Here is a 17917-nt window from a genome sequence, read left to right as displayed (position 1 = left end):
TCCCTGCAGACCGTGGAACAGCTAAAACTGTTTAAACAGGCATAGTTTGACAGTTTACAAAATATACTTCGATTTATTTATTTCATCAGCAGTTTTTTTCACAACTACAACTAGCAGCCGTCAGCTTAATGCTTAAAAGCTTAATTTATTCTTTAAAAAAAGTATTTGCATATTAATTCATTTTTGACTAATATTTGTTTATATAGCAATATTAGTCATTTTTATTATATATTTCCACTTATTTTTTTTTGCTTATTTTCTCATAGAATAAGCAAAAAACCTCCATCTTACCACACCTACCTATGCAGGTAAATGCAAAGTTAAAGCTGGCATTTTACTTTGAAAATTATTAAATAATCATCTTTTAAAAAAATAATGAACAAATACATCTAAATTAAATAAATAAATGAGATAAAAATATATATAAATTATATAAATATACAATTGTAAATTTTTTTGGTGAACCGTATCATTTTGACATGAATTTTTTGAATTTTTGTTTTTTTACTCCGCAACTTCAGAATAATTGATTTAAAGATTTATTTGATATGAATGTTCACTTGTTTGACAGGACTATTTCTTGGTGTATGTTTCTTTCTTCGGACACGCCTCCTCCCAGTACCGCTCCAGTCACCTCCCACTATAAAGCTGAAGGAGCTCCAGTCGCTCCGTGCACCGAGTCGGAGGGAATCCAGCGGCGGGTTTCGGTGGATCCACATCACTTCTCTGTTATGGGGGAAGAAAACAAGTCGGAGCAGTTTTAGATCTCTCTTATTTCTGCTCTGCTTCAGATCGTCTCATGGGAACAAACCTGTATTTTGCTATACGGGCGTGAAATGTAGCAAAGACTGCGGGGAGAAACCAGTTTCCTAATTATTATACAGACGCGTGAATGTAGCTCCAGACCAGAGAATCAAACAGTTTTTTAAATTAAATCAACATGCAGCCTTAAACTTGATGCTTCACATCGTGGGAAATTAATTTTCAGTGCAACTCCTGTCAACATGGAAAGCTACACTCCTTAAACCAGCAGACGAGATGGGAAAATGGGAGTTAACCATGGTGAGTTTGATATTAACTGAGATTAAATAAGTTACTTATGGGAGACAGGCTTGCTTGTATTGAAGCTGCAGGCTCAGTTGGTGCCTCACATTGCTTTAAATCACACAGATATGCAGTTTTTTTCCTAGAAAATAAACACTATTTGTGCCAAACAGTATGTAGATCTAGTGGTTTTCTAATTTGGGTGAAAATATGTCACCCAACAAAGAGACATAAATCAACATATCATTGTAATTAAAGTTTCACTTTTCAATCGTGCAAATTAACCATGAGATATGTGAGCTGCCAGTCTTTATTAGTCGGGCCTCTGCATGTTTGTGTGACTCGAATGTGATGTTAATACATGAGAAGCCACATCAAGAGTAGGATTCTAAGTATCTGCATCCTTGTGTTTAAGTCAAACCAAGTCGAGTAATCGCTACTTATACAGCAGACACTGTGGAGAAAGTGTAAATTTACCTAAAAGGGTTAACACCTATTATATTTGTTATGTATATTTACCTGATTAAATGAAATACTGCTGTTAAGATCGTATCCAATGCTATTTATAATACAAATTCACAGCACAAATGTTGATATTAACATTACAGCAGTGCAGATTTACATATATATTGGAGATATTGATGTGACTATTTTAAATGTTAAGACTCGACCTCCAGCAGAACCAGGCTCAGGGAGGGAGACCGTCTGCATCGACCTCTTTGACTCTCTGAGGACAGATGATGCCCCATAATCTGTTTACTGAATCCACAGTATAATCATCCAGTTAACTGATAAAACATTTTCCCTATTCTGATTTACATTCCCTGTTAGCGGTGCTTAGTACCATGCCTTAGCAGCACACAATGCCCACCACTTTTCTGTTTGTGCAGCCACTACATGATTGCACTTTCTATGGAAAACAATAGGCGTTTGTGCGACGCTGATGAGCAAACAAAAAGGCTAAATGTTGTGCTTTACACGGTTTGAACAATCATTTGCATAACAGCATGAGACACCCACTGCTCAGATTAGAAATGATTGTTGTGAAGAGGTTCTCTCAGAAAATGTGCAGCTGTGTGGAGCAATTCAGATGTAAAAGCTGATAACATTAGTTGTTTTCTCTGGCGAGGAGAACTTAATTAAGTTATTGATTTCATTCAAGGGCAGCTGTATGGATTTTTGAGCCGGTTGCATTCATATCACCCGAATGGACTCGACAGGAGTCATGCAAGGGCTGGTACTGACGACTGGGGTTGTTCTGAGCTGCATTTGGCATTTAAAGGGGCAGTCCGCGGAGATTACTCTTAAAGTTTAGTCAGAATGTGAAAACAAATGTTCGTGAAGTTTAGGGAAATCAACCTGATATCTGATTGTGTGTGGAGTCTTTAAATGTCTGGGTTTTAAACTGGGTCATGGAGTTTGAGGAGCAGGGTAATTTAACAGGTAGGAGGAAGTGTAGTCAAGGATGCAATTAAGTTGCAATGTAAGATCCAGTATATTTTATACCTTTATACAGCCTAGAACTCTGGATATTCAGCCTCAACTGGGTCAGTTGTGACCATAAAAAGGTGCAATGCCAAATGACTCGAGCAGCCCTTTAACCCTCGTGTTGCCCTGCGGATCAAAATTGACCCGGTTTAAAATTTGAAAATGTGGGGAAAAAATATGTATTTTCACAGCGAAACTTCTGATGTCCACATTTTCAACATTTCTGGGAAATCTTTGAACATTTTTGGTGTAAAAAAACAAATGTTAAAAATGTTTCTGAAGAACATTCACAATAAAATCAACTAAAATCTAGCGATTTTCTTAAAGAAAATATTAGAAGTTTTACTGATATATATATATATATATGTAATCACTTTAGATATTTTTAGGATTTTTTTTTGGGAAGATTTTTACTCATTTTTCGAAAATATTTACCAGAATTTTCTTGCCAAATTTGAGGGATTTTTTTTTTTTTTTTTTTTTAAATAAATAAAACTTTTATGGGAAACTTTTAAGGAATTATTGGAATTTTCTTCCTGAAGGTTTTGCAAATTTTCAGAAATTTGTGGAATTTTTTTTCTGGATTTTTTTCAGACAAGGAAACAATATTTTTGGGTGCCTGTAAATGAAGACAACAGGAGGGTTCATGGTGGATAAAGAGAGCAACTATTGATGTTGGTAACAACTAATTCACTGAATCTTTTGCATTGACAATGGATACGCTGAGTGAACAGGTAGAGGAGATCCACTTGAATTTCATTCTAGTAATGAAAAGATGAACTAGGAAAACAAAATGGGTTAATTTTTGTTGATTTAAACAAGTGTCCTCCTATCGCAAATGAATGTCCAGCCTTCATGGAAAAGAGAATTGTATCTAATGTATTGTCTTTATAATTTATTAGCCCTCTCAAGTACGACACAGCTGTTGCGTTTTCATAGTACAGATGGTCTGAGAGCCTGAAACAACATGCTCAGTGTTCACATCTGATAAATCCCTGAGTACATTGTGTCAAGGGCTGTTGAACCCTGTCGGTATAAAAGTGACTGATGGCTCTCAATGAGATCAAACAAGGTCTGATCTCTTGTGTGAATATTTAATGACAAACCAGTGGGTTTAATAAATTCCTGACACCAGCTGCTGAGCTAACAACCTCCAGTGTCCTATTCTTTCACTGGTCATTGGATGGAAACTTGGAACTCTGTGACATTTTACATTTGTTTTGCTGTTTTGCTTTCATGTAGTATCGGATGTACTAACCTTTTGATAATCCTGTATTTGCCTATAAACACTTCCCTGTACCTACAAAATTCCTCTGAAATTTCTGGTTCCTGTTTTGTAGGGGATAAATTGAAAATTACATAACCTGAACAATTATTGTTATTGCACACCAACCTGTTTAGGCAGTCATTGTAGACTTGGACTAATGATGATGATGAGCATGAGTAAGTATTACGTATTTGTTGTGGTTCGTATAGGATCAGTCGGATGTTGTGTCACCTGTTTGTCTGCAGGTTCACATGGCCATAAAGGCTTGCTGCTATTTTTACCTCCATTTCTAATGTTTTGACCAGATACATTACGATACGTATGTGCATGTGCCCCGTATCTGTCTAGTCTCAACATACATGACGGCTACTCTCTTACTGTGTGTCCTTGCATAAACCTCAAACATTGTTTCCGACCTTTCCTTTTTCCAGAACCCAGTGCAGGAGTGGGGTGAGGAGGTTGAGGATGGTGCAGTTTACGGGGTCACCCTACGTCGTGAGCCCGTCCCTTCCTCCCCCAAACCCAATGAGACGAGTCCATGCTCTGGGTTCGTCCAGTACCGAACCTGCAAGGTGCGGCGTCTGAAGGCCGCCAGCCTGAACCTGCTGGTGAATCACCTCTTTGACTGTGGCTGTCAGGAGCAGGATTACAGCAGGATCTTCCTGTCCACGTACAGAACCTTCACCAGCACCACAAAGCTCATAGAGATGCTCTTCCAGAGGTACGGCCACTTTCTTTTATACCAATCAGTGTATGCCTGTTTTTGTCTGTTTTTTTTATAGTGGCTTCCTGAAGAGAATGTAAAGATCTATGGAACATCTAATTTCTTCTTGATTCTCAGAAAACAACTTTTGCAGAGTCACCATGTTGTGTAAGGATTCCTTCATTAGCCGTTTCCCTGACAAAGCAACCATCTCCTGCCAGCTTTGATGTAATAATAAGTACCTGGCAGGTGCTCATTATCCAGAGGCTTCCAACAACAACAATTATGCACAGAGAACTTTTAGACTGTGGTTAGTGGGATTGGAGGTCAGGCTTAGGACGGCTGCTGAGCAGGGACAAATAATGATTAACAAATAGACATAGGAAAAAAAATGCATGAGGCATATGACTTTGTGCACTGTGACTTTGTAATTTTGATTTTATGAATGATTTTGTTCTTTTTTTTGGTGTTTACAGAGACAGTGTTTCCTCAGATCTGGATAATAGTGAATGCTACAGGAGGTAGGTGGATGGATGAAATAAAACTGTTGAAGAAATAGAATACTACATGTTTCATATCCGGTTTAAAGTGTCTTGTAAATGTTTCAAGCATCTCCACTGCCTCCCCAGCCCCCTGTTGGCCTTTGTCCAGATATGGTTGGATGAGTACAGCGAGGACTTCAGGGACCCTCCCCTCCACCCGGCGCTCAGGCTGCTCTTGGATCACCTGAGGATCAGCTCCGCGGTGCATGACAACATGCGCAGCCAACCCAACTTCTGTTCGCTGGCCGAGCAAGCTGAGGCGCTGCTCAAGAGTTTGCAGAAAGAAGGTGACCCTCCACCACTTTACACAACCTGAGCACGAAGGCCTTTGTCCACATATCATCGTAACACCATAAGACCAAAATCAGAAGGAAAAATTCTGATGATTTCCATTTGTGCTTCTGCAGAAATGGCATCAAATTCTGGTTCGACAGATCTTGAGCAAGATGAGGAGGGGTCCGGTGATGAGGATTCAGGATGTGAAAGCCCTTTGGATCAAGGTGGTGTAATGGATTTCGTTGCTGCAGCCATTGCTGAAGAGCTCACCCGAATAGACTCTGTATGTTAAATGTTATATTTACTATCCTCTTTTCCATTGTTGTATCATATAACATGGATGATTAAAGACAAATGTTTGATTTTCTTGACATTTCAGGCTCTGTTTGTCAAAGTGGTCCCGTACCAGTGTCTGGGTTGTGTGTGGTCGCAAAGGGACAAGAAGGAAAACATGTCTCCCACCATTCGAGCCACAATTGCGCAGTTCAATGCCGTCACCAACCAGGTCATCATGTCCCTGCTCTGCCAGCCTGCAGACGCCAGTCCCACCTCCTCCAGGTTTCCCCCCACCTCACCACAACAAAGGGCTCGGATCATAGAGAAGTGGATCAAAGTAGCACAGGTCAGTTGATACCGGAGTGTGGTGGAATGATTTGGCTGCATCCAGGTTCTGAACAATGTTTAGGTGTTTCAACGTTCCCAAGATAAGACTCCCGAGGTGTATTTATTAACACAAAGCATGCACACTGCAATATTTTAAAATGATCCAAATCCACTGACTGCATGTTGTTTCTCCTACAGGACTGTCGTCGGCTGAAGAACTTCTCCTCTCTCAAGGCCATCCTGTCGGCCCTTCAGTCTAATGCCGTTTACAGGCTGAGGAAGACTTGGGCTGCCGTCAGCAGGTAGGGTTGATTATAGCAGTTTAAAGGCCACTTTTTACTTTCTGTCTCTATGGTTGCAGTTATGTGTTTTTCTACATAATCATGTTTTAACGAGGGCGTTGAACCCCAATCAACTGCAATTCAGTGACACTGACGAGGCAAAGTCAGCAAATGTCTCACTTTTGGTTGACCTAAATTCTGTGTCATGTCAGAAAGATTGCAGGAAGTCATCAAAAATTCAAGGATAAGTGAAGGTTAACTTCATGTTGTTCTCTTTATGGTGTAAGATTTTTGCAATAAAGCAGTAATATGTGACATTTTAACACCAGTTGTTGTGTTTAATGGGAGTTAATTATTATAATATCTGGCATTGGATTAAACAGCTGTGTGTTTACTCTGCATTGTTTGTGTTTTGATTGCAGGGATAGCATGGCCACGTTTGATAACCTCTGTGAGACCTTTCCTGATGAGAATTGTGTTTTGACTAACAGAGAGCTTCTGGTGGAGGTGAGCAAACAAAAATGACCCATGTGTCAATAAATACCTGTTACACAACGGACAGCTTCAGGAGAAAGTGAGAGAGACTTTATAATCACTAAATATACTGCAAAATACCACAAAAGCCCTATTTGCACAAGTCTAGTACTACCTTTGGACCTCTTGTATATTTTAAGGATTGAGGAAGTTTTACGTGATCTTAGTCCAGTGAAAAACCAGCCTCCAGTCAGGAGGCTCAGGTTGCTACATGGCGTCAAAACTTGTTCACATTTAGCTCAAATCCATCAGAAGAGTGAAATCTCAATCACAAACATAAGGTGGTCATTTTTAAATCATGCCAGCCCTCTGCAAATACGGCTAAACATTAATACCATAAATGAAACCAGTTGCTTGGTGAGAGATCTGGACATGTTTATGACTATATGATTTGTGGAAAAACTGCCATGTTAAGGGTGTTTCCAGCATTGATTCTAATCTGAAAATCTGTTTTTTACCCAGATGAATTATGTTACATACACAGTACTCAGCTGGACAGTGGTGGAAAAAAGTTTTTGCTGGATTTTGGTTGATTTTTATGTGAATGTTCTTAAAGAAAATTTTAGAAGTTCTACTGATATATATGGAATCACTTTAGATATTTTTAGGATTTTTTGGAAGATTTTTGCTCATTTTTTGAAAATATTGACAAGAATTTTCTTGTCAAATTTGGGGGATTTTTTAAAAATAAAACTTTAAAGGGAAACTTTTCAGGAATTATTGGGATTTTCTTCCTGAAAGTTTTGCGAATTTTCAGAAATTTGTGGAATTTTTTTTGCTGACTTTTTGGATTTTTTCCAGACAAGGAAACAATACTTTTGGTGCCCGTAAATGAGAACAACAGGAGGGTTAATGCAGTATTTCACAATACTTTGGGGGTGTCTGAAAACTTTTTTCCACCACAGATGGCATTAGATTTAGTTTGAAGACATCCTGATAGTTACTTATCAGTCACACAAACCTGACAAGGTGGAAGCATTCCTATAAATTTCCACAGGAAGGGCATATTGCTCATTTTTCACCCAAATTATGCATCTAAGGGTTAATGTTTACCACTGCAAACAAGTCCACCCGCTGCAGTTAAAGTTCAAGCTAAATAAATCACAAATAAAACCTAAATTCTGCCTTCAATACCCTGAATTCCAGCATTATGTGAAGTTTAGACTAAGAAAAAAGTCCAAAGGTTGTTCCACACGCTTAAATCTTCTGAAGTGGAATTCCTTTTTAATTATTAAAAAGATTGCTTTTAGAGTTAATGTTTACAGAGTGTTAATGCGAAACGAGAGGCCTCGAGCACATTGTGTTCCCTTTTTCTTCTTCTGTGCGGCCTCCTTCAGGCAACTGCGTCACAGGCGTCTTGTTTCTAGTTACAGTGAAAGGACTCGAGTCAATAGATCACCAGCGCTTTGCACACACGACATCCAGTTAGCTTACATGAGCGTTTTCTGCTCTACAACAGCAGTCATAGAGATTCTTCTCCGGGAAAGATTTCCTCGCTTTTCACTTTTCAGTGCAGTATTCAGCCGCTGCCTTTTTATGATGGAAGCTTTTATCTGTGTAAACACAATCTCTCATACATATACAGTACCTAAGCCTGTTTGCTATCCCTGTAGACACATAGTCAATACAAAGACTTAAAGGCGCGGATGTGGCCTCCCTTCCTTTGAAAACAGAACTATTACCAGGATATCCAAGTTAATGTTTAATTGGAAGAAAAGGTTGAGGTTCTATTTTGCTTAATAAGTCAGTTCACAGTTTGCACACATGCTTTATTTAAAGCAAACACAAGAGAAAATCCTGTTACTTTGAGATGTTTTTTCAATAACAGGCTAATGTATGTGACTAAAACCTTTCAACTGACTTGACTCCGTCTGACTCTTTAACAGGATGGAAGCCAAGCGACTGTGGATAACGTTTCTCCAAAGATATCCAAGAGGTGTCCACTCCCCAGACAGATGGTAAGCAGTACATCAGGAGGAGAAAGGACATGATGCATTTTGAAGACACAACATGAAGTCGGTGCCGTATATCACCGACTTCAAACCACCAAAGCACATCGTGTTGTTATTGTCTCTGAGTAATTTTCATCTGAGTCAGAGTTTGCTTTTCAAAGCATGCAAAAATGCTTTTCATATTCAATGAGTCTGAATGCCACAAGAGAGCTGATTTCCCTGAGTGTGGGCGGAGTGTCTCTGGCATGGCAGAGACCCAAACCTATCTTTAGACCCGCTCATTGCTGAACGAGTTTCAAATGGCCACAGATCACCAGGATTATAGGACAGTAATAATAGACCCGACCGGGGTCTTTTATGAGTCATACGCACATTCTCCTGGGCTGTAATGTGAAGCCACAGTGCTGCTAACCGCGTCCCACTTGTGTAAAAAAAGCTAATGACTAGATTGAGAGGAGGTAAATAACTAGATCCAGTGGCACAGGAAGATATCGCTGTAACACTCATGTATTTACACGCTGTCTGTTTTGCAGAGCACCTCCAGTGGAGTGATTCCTTACCTGGGCACCTACCTGACCGTCCTCACCATGCTGGACACTGCACTGCCAGACACTGTGGAGGTACAGCATGCAGTAAAAACTCATTCTACTCCACTACTTGGTATTGAGAAGTTTACTTTAACCCCCCATTAACATTCATAAGCAGTGCATTAACTGTCAAAATTTGAAAGAGCCTTTAAGGAGGTAATTTTAAAGAAAAATACAGATACTCATGACAGACTATTTGAACATTTAATAGCAAAATTTGACTATCAAAAACTAAAATTACATATAAAATCCTGATGTCTATAACATCATTTAAACAGTTAGGAATACCTTTAGCTTAGTTTGGGATAAATATTGATTAGTCTGGATTGTTGTGTGTGATGCTGCACATACAAAGCTTCTTACTGGATATTGATCCAGCAAAGCATTTGAGAGCATCAGCAGAAGGAAAATTACTAAAACTAAGTTGTTCTGACCTGATGGTAAAGCAGTTTGTGTTCTAGTATGTCTGAAAAACAAGCTGTCTCCCACTTGCCGTTGTTTCTTGCACAACTACAAATATCTGCAATGTCATTTCACCCATTGAAAACACTTATTGAAGACATCTGTGGTCGCATAGTGACTTGGGAGAATTTCAATATGCGATAACTACATAATTTAGATGATTCTAATTTGTTTGAAGTGAATAGAAGATATCTGAACAAAACAATGTAGATATCTTCAATTGAAAGGAATCAAAGATATTTTAACTAGACTTTTGACTAGTCACAACTTAACTTCAAATTAATGAAATTTTAAATACAACTAGTCTTGATTGTGTTTATTAATAATGAGAAATACATGAAGGGCAACATGATGTGACCTAATTTGTCCTTTCCAGATTGATGACATTTAGATATCTGAAATGCTCATTTTAAATAGGAAGAAATGGATTATAGATGTCGGCAACAAATATCCTAAGCTTGCTGGGAATACAACACTCTGTCTGTTGTTTTTACTCTCAAGATCTCATTTTTGGCTCCTGAAGGGACACTGAATAAATCAACAAGTATCAAATGTTTGAAAATAAAAAACCCCCACAAGAAGAACTAGACTGGAATTTTGTAAAATTATTGGGGAGCATCTTTTTCAGCCACAACAAACTGATTTCTGTCTGGTCCTCTAATTGGTTTCATCTAACCAACCCCAAAATCAGATGGGTGACAAATTAAGTGAAAAAAGCCCAAATAAATGATGATGAATTTAGTTGCTTCTGCATTATTAGCCACTTATTAGAGACATAAATGGACATTTTGTTGCGTTTTTGCTCTAACAATCTCTTGTTTTGACAGGGTGGACTCATAAACTTTGAGAAGAGGAGGAGGGTAAGTGCTTCCTCTTATGTCATCTTTTATGCATCCATTTTTATTTGCCTTTTATTTCCACCGCTGTGTAAAACAAAGTGTCCAATCTGTCAGCACTACATGGTCGGGTGTGTTCAGTACATGTGTTCCGTCAAAGTAAACACATTCCTCAGGACATGTCAGGCTAGAACCTAGTCGTGTTGTGCTTTTTAGACATTAACACATGTTCAGGGAACACTGTGGCTTTGTATCTTGTGTTGTATCACCTTGTTGCTCCAGGATAGTTATGCAACCACACAAACAGCAGGAGTCAGGACATGTTGCAGCGGTGTGACGCTCATTCTTACCCGTTTCTCCATCCACATCTCCCTGCCTGCAGGAGTTTGACGTTCTGTCACAGATCCGAGTGCTGCAGGCGTCCTGTTCCCAGTACAACCTCCCCCACCACCCCAGAGTCGCTGCCTGGATGCAGGGACACCGGCTGCTCTCTGATCAGGAGAGGTGAGCTCCAGAAAGTCTTTTATTCCCCTACCTTTAACACACACGGTGTCACGTAGAGGGAGTTATGCCGACAGGCTGATAAAGTCTGGTGGTTGCGAAATCTTAAAAGCTGCATTGTAAAAGCTTTCCTTCTGTCACGGAGGAGTACAGTCTCCATGGAGATCAATAAAGGTGTGCTGCTTTAATAGTATTCCTCTCAGGGTTACGTTGTTAGGTGAAATATGCCCCATAATTTATCAAAATGTGCAGTTAAACTGGCTGCAGTTAATCAGCTCCTGCTGTCAGCCGAGACATGGAAGTAATAATGGAAACGTTTGTTTGACATTCATAGGACAATAATTTGTAATTTGTGTGAGTTATATGACCAAACCCTGGCAATTATTACACATTCGTAGTTCATAAACTCTAATCCTGTTTTAAATGGTAGAGGTTGGATAGGTGGAGTATAAGCAATCAATTAACACACAGTGATGAGGTGTACAATTAAAAGAACATACAGGGGTCCTCGGTTTATGACGTCCTCGACCTACAGCATTTCATCGTTGTGTCAGAACTGGTTACGTGGAACTAGTTGGCGAGTGGAGCGGACGAATACGTCGTCATGCGGCGCTATAATACGGCTTTGTTTACATTCTCTGGTTGTACGCCACCTTGGGTTGTGCTACATTCACTAAGTTTTTGTCCTTCATTATGGCTCCCAGCGTAAGTCAGACTCTTCTGATGGCAGTGCTTTGAAGAAAAAGAAAGCCATCTCCATGGAAGTGAAATTAGATATAATAAAACGCTAGGAACAGGGTGAAACACGGACCAACATGGGTCAAGTTGTAAAAACAGGTCAACATATTGTAGTGACCCTCTGTGATGAATGAGTGAGACTTTATCTGGTTCTCTGCTGGTTTATTGAACCTTCATACAGGCTACTGTGGGCCGTAGCCAACGCCAGAATAACTAGAAAAACCCCATAACTTAGCTCCAGAATTAGCCACCGTTCCCAGCTCTCTCTACTGCTGACTCTCAGCCAATCAGAGGTGAGCTAGTTAAATATGGCACATTCACTGGCATTAAGTAAATCTGGAACTGAACAATAAACATGAAACCTCAACATCAACAACATCAGTCCGTTACAATATTCTGTTATCGTCTAGTAAAATGATTCATACATGCATGAAAGTCATTGGTATTCATGACTTTTCTGAAGAACTGATTGATATTGTGATGCAACTAACGGCTTTGTTTACATTTTCGTTGGAGTTTCAACTTACAACGAAAATCGAAACTCTGATGTAAGTTGATGACCCCCGTATTTAGTAAAATCTAATGTAAACTAATCATTTGGGAATTAAGGTGTATGGATTTAAGAAATTAATAAAACTCAACTTTTGATATTGAAAAGTTATACCATCATTCTTCATTATGTTAGACTTTATAGAGTCACTTTTTACAACAGTGGCGTCCGTTTAACCCTTCAGTTAGCTCCCATTAGCCAGAGCTAACGCCAACATCAACTGCATACGAGCACACAGAAAAAATAACAAAACCTCTGGCTTTATTTAGCTTCATGGAATCTATCTAGCTGTCCAACTAGCTGTAGATTGTGTTGCTTATGTGCTGTTCCTCGAACTAGCTCCCCCAGCAGCTACAACAGTAACATGCTGCTGACACACCAATGCTTCACTCGTATTAATATAATGACGGTATATATAATAATATATCAGTCAGAGGGCCCAAACCAGTAATTTTATGTTGATATTTTAACTAAATTTCTCTTCTAATGTGCTTTTGCTGTCATGGAATTCTTTATGCAGGACTATACCTTGTAATGGGGTATTTTTACTTTGCTGTACCGGTACTTTTACTTAAATTAAATGATCTGAATCACTCTTCCACCACTGCTGTAGACTGCTACAGGAGCTTTTTTATTTCTAGTAGGAGCAACCAGAGAAAATGTGCTTGTTTTGTCTTGTTTTTAAAGAGTTGTGCATATTTCTAAGCACACAAGAAAGTGTATTATTGGACTCTTAGGGTCTCCATAATGAAGATTTATGTTTGGAAATAACCTGAATGAGGGAAAAATGAGCAGCTACCATGATCCCTGGTAGCCAACAAATAACAAATAATGTCCTACCTATTGAAAAAAGTTACAAAAATGTAAAAAACAAACATTATCACAGACACTGTCTCTGTATGTAGTGCTTCTAGGCCGACATATCAGTAACAAGAACAACATTTTTCTCTGTACATTCGAGGCTGTAAGTGAGGATTGCAGTACTTATGTGTGTTTTGTTGCAGCTACGAACTGTCGAGGCAGCTGGAGCCTCCCGTGGATTTATGCTCACCAACTGCCTGGAGCCACCGCACACTCACTAAGAAGCTCTCCTCGTGAGTATCATGCTCTGGATTGTCTGCTGTGCATATTCAGACGCATTACATGCACTTTGTACACACAGCACAGAGCTGGAACAAACAGGATTTGTTGTGCCACTTTTTTGCCTCTACGTGAAAAGAATGTTAAGTTGCATGCAGTAAAATGAAACTCCATTCAATCGTATTACATAATTCTATATAAACTGCATTATTCTGATAATAAAATGAATTTGTTGTGGCATCTCTGACACAAACTCACGTTACATTTCCGTCCTCAGTCTCCTCTCAGTGACTGATGGATCCAAGAAGGTCCCTGCAGACCAGATCAGCGTTTCCTCCTCTGGATCCAGTGGATCTGAGATGGAGGATCTCTCCTCTCCAAACTCAGCCTGTTCCATCAGACTGCAGGTAAACAGCCGTGTGTGTTCATGTGCATGTTGCACTCCCATTGTCTCTTATTGTGGTTTTCTGTCTGTCCTTTGTTGTCAACAGCAGTGTCTTTGTTAAAAGCTTTGTCATGCTGTACCGTCATCAAAGTGGGTCTCTGTATTCAGAGTAACATTCACCATTTACACAAACAATCGTCCCATTGGAGGCAGTCAAAGAAAACCCGAAGCGTTTCGAATGAGAAGTAAAATGCACTGAATGGCTTTTAAAACTTACATAATCTTCCTCCACAAAAGATCCTTTTTAAAGGGTCATCGAAACTAGTGTGAGCTCTCCACAAGTGGAATTTCAATTGAGCAGGTCCTTAACTGAAGGTTTGGTGCTACAGAGCTCTTAGTGCTTCACAGTGGCTGAATAGCTGAGCTGCTGCCTGCAGACCAATCACTCCTGAAACACTACAAAGGTCAATATATGATTGAGGGACTTTTGAATTCTATAGGATATATCTTGCATACATTCATTATGATCACGTCTTTACAAATTCCATAATTATTTATTATGGAAACAATCACTTATTAATAAAAAATGACTGGATATCACTAAAACGTCAACTAAATAACCGTCCAAATTTAATACCAACCACCTTCTACTCCTTCTTCTTCTAATCTTTTTTTGGCAGTATTATTATATATAATGAAATAGTGTGGATTTATTGCATGTCAGCAGTTTTACTGCAATATCTTTAGAAATAACTTTCAATTTAAATTTTTCTCAGTTATATGTATAGTATTTCGGAGACTCTTTCTGTAAAAATGCCCAGTAGCACTCGTCGGTGCTCTTACGCCTGTTTCTGTTTCTCTTCTCTCCTGCAGTCCTTTCACAGCTCTTTCACCAACGTGTCCGAGGCCTTCTCTTCCTCCTCATCCTCGCCCTGCTCCTCAGCCGATTCCTCTCCAGACTCCCACGTCTCGTCCAGCTCGTCCTCCGACTGCGTTCCCGACCTGTGCTCCGGAGCGTCGTCCTGTGGCGGTGCACATCCGAAGCCTCCTCTGGCCTCCCAACACAAACGCTCCGTATCCATGACCTCCCTCCCCGTTTATAACCGCCAGGTGGCCGACTCCTGCATCGTCAGGGTGAGCGTGGACCTGGGACACAACAACGGCAACATGTACAAAAGCATCCTGGTGAGTTCTTCCTGGAGGAGTCATTCAAATCATTTGATCCCAGTTTTTTTGTTTTGTATTTTATAGTTACAGAAGGATACTATAAAAATATTAGCTGTATATAAGGTAAAAGAGCGAGCATTCGTTGTAAAGACTGTCATGGTGTAATATAAATACATTTACTCATCAACAAAATTTTAAATTTCTGTTTTTTATTTGACTGTTTCCATTTTATGCTACAAAATACTTCAGTCAACTGAAGGCAATCTTATGGAAATACTGTAATTTTTGCAGCACTATTTGACTGTTTTAGTTTTTAGATACATGTAAAAACAATCATATGAAATATGATTAACGCTTATGGACTACACTGCTATAATATGTATTAAAATATGTACATTATCGTACATTATGATAAATATAAAGGCATCAATCATTAATTCATCAAGATTTTTGAGAATTCTGCATCCTATGTTTTCTATTTTTGTATTTTTTTCTACTTTTTGCAACATTTTGCTAATTGAATATGTGTAGTTTTGTTTTGGTAACAATTTTTCTACATAGAATTTATACTTCTAAAGGTATAGAATATGGTTATCATCCCGGACACTCATTGTTAAATTCAGTGAATACCTTGTCACGGACTTCTAGCTGTCCATTTTTTTGTGTGTGTGCTGAAAAAAGTCAGTTCATACTCAGGAAATGCAGTATACTTGTTTGTACTTTTATTGAAAAATCTCCTCCAGACATTTTAAGATGTATGAAAGAATAAAATACATATTTGCATAAAATACCTCACTTTAATATAAGGATTAGAATACTTTCTCCACTGTGTTTTAAATACACCAAAGGGTAAACCGAGAAGTTCCATCTTGATTAAGGTGTGTCTTAACAGCAGTTAGGCTTCTATGTGTTTCACAGTTGACCAGTCAGGACAAAACTGCTCACGTGGTTCAGAGGGCGTTGGAGAAGCATCACCTTGAAGACATGAACTGGCAGGACTTCACCCTGACTCAGGTCATCTCCCAGGAAAGAGGTCAGAACAGGACAACTCTCATAGCAAATCACTGCATAAGTATTGCCAATAAAAGGGAGCATGCTTCTGACAGTTCATCCTAACTTTTCTGTTTGCAGAGCTGCTCATACCAGACAAAGCGAACGTCTTCTATGCCATGTCCACAACGGCAAACTTTGACTTTGTCCTGCGCAAGTACCACAAAGGCCAGAAGAAACCGCTGAGGGCTACTTCTAGTCTGGGACGATTCACAAAGTAACACCTCTGATTTAGAAATGCTTTGACTGCGAGATGAACCGAGGACATAAGATGCTTCTGGAAAAGAGACTTTATTTTTAGCAGTTGTTTTCTGTGATCCTTTATTGGATCCTACAAGGGCTGAAAACATGAGGTTTTTATGGAAACTGCTGAAATGTTGCAAAAGCACTTTATGAAGAGGAATACTTATCTCAACAGGGACTAATAGAGCATAAAAACACGAGCCTCAGATGTACAAAAAAAGTCATTCCTTTCCCAGTAGTGTGCTGGTAAATAATGACTGGTACTAGTCACTGCCACTAATTCTGTGGAAGTCACAGAGAACCGGCTCCCTCCCAGGACGCGACACGTGCCCACATCAGTGACCTGTTTCTCCGTGGACATTGACAAACGACTGGCGGCTTCCCAACGCAGCTGGGCGCCTTTAATAAACTCGCGTGTTAAAAAGGGAATGGAGGTCAGCTGCTGCGTGCGGCGGGGCGTGATGAACTCACGGGGAGGCCGACAGACGAAACCGCCCGGTGTGCTTGTGTGTCGCTGCCATCCGAGGAGTGGGCAGGAACGTTCTCACCAGAGATCGCTGCGTACCCTGGGAGCTTCAGCCTGGTTTCTCCTGCGTTGCTGTGATACTCGCCGTGTGCGGCTGGCAGCCCCGACTGGAAGGATGGCATTCCTGAGGCCGGGTAACCATGGCGACAGCAGCAGCGGCAGCGGCAGGGACTTTGATTGACTGCAGTTGATGTGCACACGGCTGCTCTATATGCGGACTGTACTTTCAGTGTACTTTCAGTGTTAGTGTTGTGCTTTTAGAGTGTAGATTTCGTAATGTTTAGTATTTATTTCACTCCACTGTGATTCACTTTCGACAGCACCTTTTTATCCGTAGGAAAATTTTAAAAATCTGAACGCACTGTTTTTTTGAAACATCTCCCATTAGTGTGATTTTAAATATTTTAGTGATGTTTTATTTCCTGATGTATCCTGAGAATATCTAAGATGTTAACAGCACAATTTTCTTTTTTTTCCTTTTTTTCCCTTTTGTAATAGTATTAAACAAATTTGGCTCTGACTTGTGAAGCCCGGATGTAACTAACTGCTCGAATGCTTGATTGAAAGCCTCACGAGGGGTTCAGTGCAGATGTAATCATTTCAGTCAGCTGATGTCAAGATTCTGGTGAGATGGTCGATAATGATCATATGTTCAGACGGTCAAAACTACGGAAGAGGAGTTACACAAGGAGTAGACTCGCTAGTTTCATCACTAAGAGGTCTACTTGGAAGGTCTGGGAGTGGAGAACCTTGCTCAAGGGCACATATGGCCTTTGAGAGAATGAACAGACATCTTATTGACCTGTTCTGCCCACATTATCTCTGGAAACTGTCTGAACAACTCACTTCTCCTGACACTGCGGTAGCCCCTTGTTTGACACATGAGAACTGAATGAATAGTTTATCTTGGCGTATAAAAACTGCCGTTTGTTCACTTTTGTAATTATCGAAAATAACGTCACAGTTGTAAAACAAAAAGGAATAAACTATTTCTAATCTACAATTTGATATGAATGCATCTGAGCCTTCCTAATATGCCCTCTCTTTCTGCTATTAACCTTAACGTAGGGAAACATTATGATTATAAGTTAATGTTGTTCCC

At 39.6% G+C, this 17917-nt stretch overlaps 1 protein-coding gene across 1 annotated transcript; it reads left to right on the top strand.

Moving 5' to 3' along the window:
* The first annotated feature begins 668 nt into the window (after window positions 1-668).
* On the top strand, window positions 669-17823 carry LOC111570607 (ral guanine nucleotide dissociation stimulator-like 1). The gene is made up of 17 exons (XM_023273462.3): window positions 669-1062; window positions 4231-4520; window positions 4979-5023; window positions 5132-5331; window positions 5452-5603; window positions 5700-5942; window positions 6122-6225; window positions 6627-6711; window positions 8625-8696; window positions 9224-9310; window positions 10567-10599; window positions 10958-11079; window positions 13369-13458; window positions 13722-13851; window positions 14703-15014; window positions 15915-16029; window positions 16128-17823. The coding sequence occupies exons 1-17, from the start codon at window positions 1039-1041 to the stop codon at window positions 16265-16267; spliced, it is 2244 nt and encodes a 747-aa protein (XP_023129230.2). The 5' UTR covers window positions 669-1038; the 3' UTR covers window positions 16268-17823.
* Window positions 17824-17917: the final 94 nt, after the last annotated feature.

This window comes from Amphiprion ocellaris, chromosome 19, assembly GCF_022539595.1.
Source record: "Amphiprion ocellaris isolate individual 3 ecotype Okinawa chromosome 19, ASM2253959v1, whole genome shotgun sequence".
NCBI lineage: Eukaryota > Metazoa > Chordata > Actinopteri > Pomacentridae > Amphiprion > Amphiprion ocellaris.
The sequence above is the reverse complement of the archived record's forward strand: the minus strand, read 5'-3'. Positions and strand labels throughout refer to the sequence as shown.